The 10,168-nt window shown below is 39.6% G+C and overlaps 2 protein-coding genes across 5 annotated transcripts; one reads left to right on the top strand and one right to left on the bottom strand.

Annotated features, from left to right (window-relative positions):
* Window positions 1-3,610: 3,610 nt before the first annotated feature.
* LOC118391419 (TP53-regulated inhibitor of apoptosis 1-like) lies at window positions 3,611-5,007 on the top strand. Its single transcript, XM_035782796.2, has 2 exons — window positions 3,611-3,902; window positions 4,274-5,007. Exons 1-2 carry the CDS (start codon window positions 3,729-3,731, stop codon window positions 4,349-4,351), a joined length of 252 nt encoding a protein of 83 aa, XP_035638689.1. The 5' UTR covers window positions 3,611-3,728; the 3' UTR covers window positions 4,352-5,007.
* Window positions 5,008-5,100: 93 nt separating this feature from the next.
* LOC118391418 (serine/arginine-rich splicing factor 9-like) lies at window positions 5,101-9,403 on the bottom strand. Of its 4 annotated transcripts, none has more exons than XM_035782791.1 (5): window positions 9,265-9,403; window positions 7,297-7,476; window positions 6,935-7,110; window positions 6,012-6,184; window positions 5,101-5,904 (listed from the first exon to the last, which is right to left on the bottom strand). In XM_035782791.1, exons 2-5 carry the CDS (start codon window positions 7,452-7,454, stop codon window positions 5,671-5,673), a joined length of 741 nt encoding a protein of 246 aa, XP_035638684.1. In that variant the 5' UTR covers window positions 7,455-7,476; window positions 9,265-9,403; the 3' UTR covers window positions 5,101-5,670. The 4 variants fall into 4 exon arrangements, with proteins under 4 accessions (XP_035638684.1, XP_035638687.1, XP_035638683.1 ...); XM_035782794.1 differs by having other exon boundaries at window positions 7,297-7,473; window positions 9,265-9,375; XM_035782790.2 differs by having other exon boundaries at window positions 7,297-7,835; window positions 9,265-9,374.
* Window positions 9,404-10,168: the final 765 nt, after the last annotated feature.

The raw sequence follows: 10,168 nt of genomic DNA, 5'->3' as shown, positions 1-10,168 counted from the left end.
CAGGAAAGGCCCTTCCCCCAACTGTTGCCACAAAGCTGGACGCACAGAATCGTCTAGAATGTCATTGTATGCTGTAGTGTTAAGATTTACCTTCAATGGAGCTAAGGGGCATAGCCTGAACCATGAAAAACAGCCCCAAACCATTATTTCTGATCCACCAAACTTTACAGTTGGCACTATGCATTCAGGCAGGTAGTGTTCCCTTGCCATCCACCAAACCCAGATCAAATCAAATTAAATGTATTTATGGAAAGAGGAGGAAGGGAAGCGCTACTAAGGTACACAATAGTACATTTTGGTAGATAGAAGGTGCTCTTTGGTAAAAGGGGCAAATTGGTCATCAAAAAGAAAGGAGGACCAAAGCACTCTTCATATAATTTATTAAATTGCCTTTATTGGTATGGCATGTTCAATAGAAACAAAGTTTTTAAAAACCAACGTGTTTCGGCTGCATGGCCTTCGTCAGGGAGAACCAAAAAAAAGGAATACAATTGTCCTCTTTTGAACAGCTTTTCAATTAGCTCTAATTGGAAGAGTGAGTGGTTACACAATTGATTGGACACACCTAGTAAGCAATACTATACACATTAAAATGTGAAATACTGTAGCTATGTTGTCATAAAAATACAACTCCAAGATAGAAGTATCAGAACACTAAAAGGTAGTTCTAACCTTAAATATGACTGGGAGAAGTGTCAAGAATAAGAAAGCTATATATTCCATAGTACACAAGAACACAGCAAAACATGAACAACAGTCTAACCAAAGCTGAGGGCAATTGAGCAAAATGTCCACTAGATGACAGCAAATGGACCCATCACAACCCTACAGGAAGGGTGAGAAATCCATATCTAAGCTAGTCCCAAAAGCAAAAATGTTCAACGAATGTATTAGGAATTTAATTTATGTTCAATTGTATCAAATGCTTTACAAAAGTCGAGGAATAAAATTCTAGCCTCTGAGTCAATTGAATCTGCATAATCAATCAAGTCTAAAACTAACCTGTTACAGCTAATTTGGAGACCTTTTCACAAAACCAGTTTTGGTTTCATTAATAAGGTGGTTTAGGCCCATTTTTAAAGTTTATTAGAATGTGAAAAGTTATCCATTTATAATCTGCATTTAATAATTGAAAAGGGATCCAATTATCTATGAAAAGGGGATCTTTATCAGGTTTTGTTATTAAGGAAATAACCCCTTGTTTCATGGTAGTAATCATCTCACCATTAGCTAGGCATTCTTGGAACATGTTGAATACTGGTCCCTCTAAATGTTCCCAGAAGTGTTAATACAATTCCACAGAAACACCGTCTGTTCCAGGTGTTTGCCCTTCATAGATTGAAGCGCATCTCTAATCTGTTCTATAGAAAACTCATCTTGACATATGGACTTGAACTCAAACTCATCAGAAATAATTGGAACATGACCATGGACATGTTTCATAAAACATTCATATTCAATCCCATTCAAATTAGATTTATACAGATTTTCATAGAAAGAATACACATAGCCAGAGATGATCTTGGTATTTACACAATCGATTGTCAATATTTAAGGCAGAAAAATATTCTCTTATAGTTCCTTTTTTTCAAGTGCAGAAAAACAAGTGTTTTTCTCACCCTCCTCAACCCATTTTGCTCCAGATCTAATAAAGGCCCCTTTAGCTAAATCAATGTACATTTGAACTAGTTCTAATCTGTTTCTTTCTCTGCTTTAAGGGTATCGTTTTCAAAAAGAACATTCAATTTACTCCCGTACGGCAGTTGTAGCGATGAGACAAGATAGTAGCTATTAAAAAAAACAATTGGATACCACGGAATTGGGGAGAAAAGGGGTAAAAATTCAAATCAGAATCCCTAGTTAACTACACATGGTTGATGATATTACTAGATATTATCTAGCATGTCCTGCGTTGCATATAATCTGACTGAGCATACAAGCATCTAAGTATCTGACTGAGCGGTGGTAGACAGAAGCAGGCGCTTAAACATTCATTCAAACAGCACTTTTGTGCGTTTTGCCAGCAGCTCTTCGTTGTGCGTCAAGCATTTCACTGTTTATGACTTCAAGCCTATCAACTCCCGAGATGAGGCTGGTGTAACCGAAGTGAAATGGCTAGCTAGTTAACGCACGCTAATAGCGTTTCAAATGTCACTCGCTCTGAGCCCTCTAGTAGTTGTTCCCCTTGCTCTGCATGGGTAACGCCGCTTTGATGGTGGCTATTGTCGTTGTGTTGCTGGTTTGAGCCCAGGGAAGAGCGAGGAGAGGGACGGAAGCTATACGGTTACACTGGCAATACTAAAGTGCCTATAAGAACATCCAATAGTCAAAGGTATATGAAATACAGATGGTATATAGGGAAATAGTCCTATAATTCCTATAATAACTACAACCTAAAACTTCTTACCTGGGAATATTGAAGACTCATGTTAAAAGGAACCATCAGCTTTCACATGTTCTCATGTTCTGAGCAAGGAACTGAAACGTTAGCTTTCTTACATAGCACATATTGCACTTTTACTTTCTTCTCCAACACTTTGTTTTTGCATTATTTAAACCAAATTGAACATGTTTCATTATTTACTTGAGGCTAAATTGATTGTATTGATGTATTATATTAAGTTAAAATAAGTGTTCATTCAGTATTGTTGTAATTGTCATTATTACAAATAAATAAATAGAAATCGGCATCGGCTTTTTTGGTCCTCCAATAATCTGGAACTGGAATTTGAAGCTGTTGACTTACTGCAGCTAGAAAGAGAGCAGTTGATGGGTTTAAAAAAAGCTCTATCTACAGATTGGTAGACACTTTTCCTAATCGGTTTTCAGATTTGAAAAGCAGAGAAGTAGGGAAAGATTTCATACCCTCAATGTTTTTGTCTGACTTGCTGGGGGAGTGGTCAAAATGTCAGTTGCTTGGGAAAAGTTGGGAGAAAATCTGGTAATGTGAATATTATGGTTATGAGAATGGATATGAACAACAGAAGTAGACAAAGATTACACACCATCTAATTTGTTTTGTCTAACTTGTTGGGGTAGTGGTCGAAACAGCAGTTTACACAAGTTAGAGAAAATGTTGATGTGGTTACTAAAACAAGCTGTAACTTTTTTAATTCTAATATAATTTTACTTTCATACGCCAGATTTGAGCAGCAGAGAAGTAGACAAAGATGTAAATGCTCTTACTTTTTGTTTAAGTCGTTGCAAAATGGTCAAAGTAGCTGATTTGTGTCAAAAGTTCCATTATTGCATTTACAGTGAATGTAAATTGTAATTGATTTCACAATGTGGCCTTTTAGAATCTTGAGGAAGTCCCATACAAGGGGATGAAAAACAAAAAAGAGCAAATGTTTAACATTTAAAAAAATATGTTTAAAAAAAAAAACAGTATACAATAAACTCAGGCATGGCCGCCCTACACGTTTTAAAGTTTGAACGGCGTTTCTAGTTTGAACTGTGTAAGAGGGGTATCGTGCTAATTAATAATAATAATAATAAGTACGTCGAAGATTGAAGTTGGAGCTTTTGCTTCCACAAATTAGCCCCTTCTGTCTGTGGTCTAGATTTACAATGTGTCGCTTGTTCAATTACGTCATCAATATACGCAGTGATGTCTGGCCAATCAGACCACATGGTTCAAGGAAAGTCAAGCGAGTTGTACGGAAGAGACACTTTAAGCTGAAATAATTGACCGTAAACTTTATTCCTTCAGTATTTCTTATTCTCATATGTTCTATGCTTATTCTGTCTTGAAGATGAATAGTGTTGGAGAGGGCTGCACTGACCTAAAACGCGAATATGACCAGTGTTTTAACCGTTGGTTTGCTGAGAAATTCTTGAAGGAAGATCGAAGCGGTGATCCCTGTACCGAAATGTTCAAGAAATATCAACATTGTGTCCAGGTAAATACATTTTATCAAACACGGACAAATGTTAGCTATCTATTTGGTCATAATCACCACTCATTGATGCTGTACCTTACTTTTCGGTAACCAAAACAGCCATGATGCAACACCATTGTGTCAGCTGTCATGATATTAGGCCCCAGAAGAAGTATATTATTCAAAGGACTGGAGCACAGACGCAAGGGGACATTTAGCTACTTTGTTATAAAACATCATTGACTCAAGGACATCTATGTATTGGAAATAAATATCCTCAATTCATGATATATTGTCTTCTCAGAATCCATTATTATTTAGTATTTTTTAAATGTTGGATGCAAGTGTCTAATCTAATGATACAACTACATATGTTGTGCTTGTATTTGCAGAAGGCCATCAAAGAAAAGAACATTCCCATTGATGGTGTAGAATTCATGGGCCCCAATAAAGAGAAACCAGACAGCTGACAGATGTGATGGAGGAGCTCCTTCCATCAACTTCGTGCTCTGTCACACTTGCATTGCTCACTGGGCTTGCCATGGACCATGTACAGGGTTTCCACCCTTTTATCTTGGATTGGGTTTTGTTTAAGGTCGCCGTCCTAATGTGGAGACTAATGAGCATTCATATGAAGGATCCAACGTGCTAAATTACATGACGATGGGTATTGTAATTTGTATGTTGGGCATGGATTACAAGTGGAAGCTATGAATCCAGTCATTTGGGTCAGGCCAATAAATATCCATGGTCACAAGATGCATGTAAAGTGGTGGTCACATCAGATACTCATTCATTGTAAAGGACTATGATGCTTTGCACAGGGAGTTTCATTTTTTTCAGTTATAAAATTGTTGACGTCTACTGTAAGAGTGACCTGGCTTAATGTCCCTCAAGACAACTGAAGAAGGCATTAATGTGGAAGCATTGGGCTAGAAGAGAAAGCTCAAACATCATACAAGGACATTTATTTGGTTTACACTGGAAGAGCAGATGTTTTGTCTTTCACTCTAAGCCCCATTGCACTTCAGTTTTCAGTGTTTTTTTTCTCTGTGTATGATGCAATGTTATGCTGTGATTGACATGTACATTGACAAAGCAATAAATAGGAGAGAATCATGTTCCATTACTGCCAAGTAATATTTTTAGCTCTGTGGATGGACATCAATGTGTCACAGGAAACCTAATATGCAATGTGACAAACCATTGAGTACAGGTGTTGGGTTTGTTTCAGTGTTTTAATTGAAAACAAAATGCCTGCATATAGACACCACAGGTTACAAAAACAGAGGAATGAACTGGCTAAAGTTCAATATTTCTTTAAAATAAAACATGGGATTTTCACAGAGGTTTACCAGATTACAATCAAAATCAATTTCCAAACATATTCATTCATTCTTAGAGGTTCACACACACACTTACAATTCATTTAAAAGGAATAGACGATGCAGGCAGATGTTCACATTTAGTTTTTGTTGGGTGTCGCACTTCTCAGGTCAGTGTTCATCAAACTGATAATGTTCATATGTGTACTTGAGCAGCAAGACCAGTTAATTGGCATGTTAACAAATGGTCTCACCAGACATCAGAACTGAGCTGACTAGTGACCTGACATGGGGAGCTGAAGCTTAAGGAAATCAACAATATTAAGGCCAACAGGAGGGCAGGGGTGACTGATAAAGGAATGTACATAGCAAGCAAAAGGGGGACAATTATTTGAGATCTGGGATAAAAATAATAATTAAACTGCGCCTAATCATCAGTGCCCTCTTGTGAATGGCCAGCTGGTCTATCGATAGTGGCGTGGGGGCGGGCTATGGTACGGTACTGGGTGTCGCCTTGCTGGGGGGCTATGGCGCGACACAAGGCGGCGTGGGGGTGACTGGTAGCGCTGTGGAGGGGACGCTCTGCTTTGGTAAGGAGGTGGTGAGTAGCCACGCCCTCGGGGGGATCTGGAGCGAGACCGCGAGCGACCGTAACTGGCGCCACGTTCTCCGTGGACACGAATATTTGCCGTCTCCCCCTGAGAGACAGAGCAAATTAAAGATGACCCATTTTCCTTCATGAGCTTGATTTGACTCTCAAATGCACTCATATTTGTCTTGTTTTACCGTGGAAAGCTGTACTCACCTGATGGGAACGGAACTCAGTCCCGTCCAGTCTGCGCAGGGCGTATTCCATGTCCTCCCGACGAACAAACTCCACCACTCCTTCACCATCTCGCTGCACGTCGGCAAAACAAACATCCCCTGCCTCACGCATGTGGTCTTTCAGATCCTGCCAGCTCCCGGTTTGGGGCAAGCCTGGGAGGGGAAACAGCACATTGTCATTTTACCAAAAGCTCTTGCTTGTTGGAGTGGAAGAGTGATATTTTTGATGCCATCGAATATCAAGTTTCGATAGACCTGTTTCAGGTGGCATGTACCCAATTCACATTTGTATTTACATTTCAGCCAAAGTTGAGGGATAGTATAAGTATGCACATAGTCACTAATATTTTCCCTTGATTTGAAAGAAAAGTACTATCTGACTGCCAGTTGTGTTGAAACCTAAGAAATAAGCTCTTCTAGCTATACAACACCGATAAAGTTGGGGTCAGGACGATACCAGTAACCAGATAACTCTTTAGTCCTTTAAAAAAACCTGCTGTATATAAAATAGTGTGCTATAGCTAGGAAAATAAATGTGACTCTGGGTGACAATGTTTGTTTTCAACATTCTGGCTGTTTCCCTAAAGATCCGCTTTGCGTTGTTTCCTTGCCACAACACGAATGAGTACCGCGATACTGGTATCGTCCCGGCCCTAGATACAATAGCGAAATACCTCCAAGCAATAGCAAAAACTAAAATTGATAAAACATACACCTACCAGTCACTATGGCCAGGTGTTTGGGTTTATGCAGTCAACATGATCAGTTTGAGTTTTTATTGTTTTGCTCGTGTTTGTTTTGGGCAGCTGACTTGACCTCCACTTAGTCCCCTTGACTTCCAGTCCGCCAAGAGAGAGAGAGAGACAAAAATAACACTTCCTACGACTCAGAACGTCCACCTACCAGTCACTATCACCCGGAACTCAGATCTCCGAGTTGGGGGCCCAAACCTCCCCCTAGGACCTCCTTCTCCCATAGGGCCACTAAATTTGGCACCAGAGGAGCGAGGGTATTCTACACGCAGCTTGGAGTCTCCGAATCCATATCCATTCCTTCCATAGACCGCGTCTTCCGCATCCCTAAGAGAAGAGAGCACAGAACTCCTTACTTACTTGCCTAAGGGAAATACACTTGGCAACGCCTTCTCCATCCGTTCCCTGAGGTCAGTCCCTGGTGATGTTACTAAATCAGAGGAGAACAGCTTGCCAAACAGCCAGGAATTGTGATTGGACTTGTACACGCACTAGATCATCCCTGGAACTCACCGTGGATCATCGAAGCGAACAAAAGCAAAAGGGATGGTTCCCCTGTTATTCTTTAGTTCGATATCCCGGATTTTTCCATATTTGAAGAAGAGATCCTCTATGTCCTTCTCCTGGGCGTCCATTGGAAGATTTCCCACGTAGATCCTTCCATCAGTCATTGTTGGTATTGGTTAGGCCCTGCTAAAATAAACCGAAGGCACCTGCAGGCTTCAAACTCACTGATCGATTCCAAGAACAATGGTGGAGATTATCCGTATCCTAATCCTAGTCCCAATCCTAGTCCATCCTCTTCTAATGCTTTAAATTAATTTAAAAAAAGTTATAGAATCCGTGTCCTAATCCAAATCCTAGTCCGTCCTCTTCTAATGCTTTTAAATTGCATACAAAAAAAAATGTATAGAATCCGTATCCTAATCCTAGTCCCAATCCATCCTCTTCTAATGCTTTAATTTGGAAAAATCTAGAATCTTTGTGGAGCAGGAGTAGTACATGTTGAGTTCAATATAATCTGCACAGCAGCTTGGACCAGAGTCTGAAAGCTTTAGAACACAGGGTAATGCTGATGAATGCCTTGGACTCAAATTATACAACTATCTATCAGAAGTATTTTGAACATGCACTAGTTAGTGGCTAACTAGCTAGTACTACCAGAAATACTTTCATTAAGACATTTCATGTATTTCTGGTACTACTGACCTTTCTTCAATATGACATATAACAAACCACTTCAATAGGTTCTGTAGCAAAAAGAGGCAGGCTACAGTTATTTTACTAGAACGCAAATTCTAAAGAAAGGTTGTGCTTCAAACTCAAAGTAGACAGCCATAAACCCTCAGCCCTTGGAGGAATCCCCGCGGTCTAGCAGGGGAAATTTGCAAGTAAGCCGCCCAGTCCTCGTTTTTAATGGAGTTTGCGAGTGTACAATTATGTTCACTTCGGGGCCTGACACGCCCCATAATTCAATTTTCTATGATTATACATCCGCTAAGAAAAGTCTGCCAAACCTTAAAACCTCGACGTCAATATGGAGTCAACATACAAAAGTAAACGCGAATGTAAATAAGTTAAAAATTGTGCTACTAATGCCCACACGTTTCATAAAAGTAATGATGCTTTTGTTAGGTTAGCTTTAGGAAATTGTAGAAATAAACATTTTCCTTCTTCAGAAGTAGCTAGGCAGGCTAACGTTAGTTAGCTAATTAATTTGCTTGCAGTCATACAGTAGGCGTATAATAATAATTATATAGTTAATGGACATGCCGTAATAAATGACCGTAGCCTATATAAAGCACCCACTCGTGGCTGAAAACACAATCTTCTCCGCAAGAATAAGTGACGAATTTCCGGGCAAGGGCGGTCCATTTAAAAATAATTCCTTCCCCCCTCACACTGCAAGTGTATACTCGTCAGACGTCATCAGAAGTGTCCACTTACTTTGAGGGCTGAGGGGATAGGGTGTGTCTTAAGTGTTTGGAATGCAGCCAAGGTCTGGCAGTTACAAGTACAGTCAGAAACAAGTCAGCCCGCTAAATAAAGTTAGCATGCTAAGCTAACAACATGGTTACCTATGTGTTAGCTCTCAAGAACCCAATGGAGTCATAATACTAATGTTCGTTAGCTAGCTATGTGTTCGCATTTGAGAAAACATGATTTTGAATATACCCCCCCCAATTGAATTCGATTAACTATACAACGTTTTTATATCTACAGTTCGCTAGGTCCGAACATGTGTTAAAACACTACAATGCGTGAACGATTAACTGGCTTGCTTGGTAGCGACGTTCAACTCTAGTTCGAGCTAGCTAGCTAACTTTAGTCCTCTTTTGTTGTTTCCGTCCATGCTAACGTCTGCTATAATCTACTCCCCTCTTTAATTTTAAAGTGTAAATAGCAACAAGTATTTAGATCAGTTATTAACCTTTATGAAAAACAAATTATTTGCTATTAAAAACATAATTTCAGACATACCTCAGAGTAATTTTGGGAAATATGTGGAAGGCTATCGAGCAGTCTCTTCCTAGCCTCAAAGCAGGAAGTCAGCTCGAGTTGTCGCTGGTTCGTTACGTCAGAAATACCCGCCCACTTTTGAGACAGACGAATTTGCATAGGGCAGGCTATTCAAAAAAAAATATTCCCTTTGAAGGCATGGCACAATCTGTAATTTCGACAAACTGACCCTGCCACTTTGTGTAGTGAATTGATGGTTGGATGGGGCTTGCGAATAATCACTCTCAAATTAAGTTACAGTGAGAAGCTATGGATTAAATGACAGTACATAAGATTGACAAAAAATGTATCTGATGATATTGAACTTCTATAGGCCTGTGCTGTCTATCAGATCATTTACACTAATTTCATGTCAAATTCCTTGACTGGCCTACTCAAGACATTTTATGCTTCCGTCAATATTCTGTCCATGTTTCTGTTATGCCTTCCCAGTAAGCAAAATTATGTTGAAAATACAGTGCATTCGGGAAAGTATTCAGACCCCTTGACTTTTCCCATATTTTGCTACGTTACAGCCTTATTCTAAAATTGATTAAATAGTTTTCCCCTCAACAATCGACACACAATACCCCACAATGACAAAGCAAAAATAAATAACTGAAATATTACATTTGCAAAAGTATTCAGACCCTTTACTCAGTACTTTATTGAAGTACCTTTGGCAGCGATTACAGCCTCAAATCTTCTTGAGTATGATGCTACAAACTTGGTAGAGCTGTATTTGGGGAGTTTCTCCCATTCTTTGCAGATCCTCTCAAGCTCTGTCAGGTTGGATGGAGAGTGTCGCTGCACAGCTATTTTCATGTTTTTCCAGAGATGTTCAAGTCCGGGTTCTGGCTGAGCCACTCAAGGACATTTAGAGACG

Source organism: Oncorhynchus keta, chromosome 12 (genome assembly GCF_023373465.1).
Source record: "Oncorhynchus keta strain PuntledgeMale-10-30-2019 chromosome 12, Oket_V2, whole genome shotgun sequence".
In the NCBI taxonomy this organism is placed as follows: Eukaryota; Metazoa; Chordata; class Actinopteri; order Salmoniformes; family Salmonidae; genus Oncorhynchus; species Oncorhynchus keta.
Note: the sequence above shows the minus strand (reverse complement) of the source record. Positions and strands in the feature narration are given on the sequence as shown.

What these genes read in the sequence shown, in the direction of transcription:
- LOC118391418 (XM_035782791.1), bottom strand. Translation starts at nt 7,454, where the DNA reads ATGACTGATGGAAGGATCTACGTGGGAAATCTTCCAATGGACGCCCAG. An exon ending in GTTCGCTTCGATGATCCACG is followed by an intron (nt 7,111 to 7,296) that starts GTGAGTTCCAGG and finishes CTCTTCTCTTAG; the next exon opens with GGATGCGGAAGACGCGGTCT. An exon ending in GTTCCGGGTGATAGTGACTG is followed by an intron (nt 6,185 to 6,934) that starts GTAGGTGGACGT and finishes TTCCCCTCCCAG; the next exon opens with GCTTGCCCCAAACCGGGAGC.
- LOC118391419 (XM_035782796.2), top strand. Translation starts at nt 3,729, where the DNA reads ATGTTCTATGCTTATTCTGTCTTGAAGATGAATAGTGTTGGAGAGGGC. An exon ending in AATATCAACATTGTGTCCAG is followed by an intron (nt 3,903 to 4,273) that starts GTAAATACATTT and finishes TTGTATTTGCAG; the next exon opens with AAGGCCATCAAAGAAAAGAA.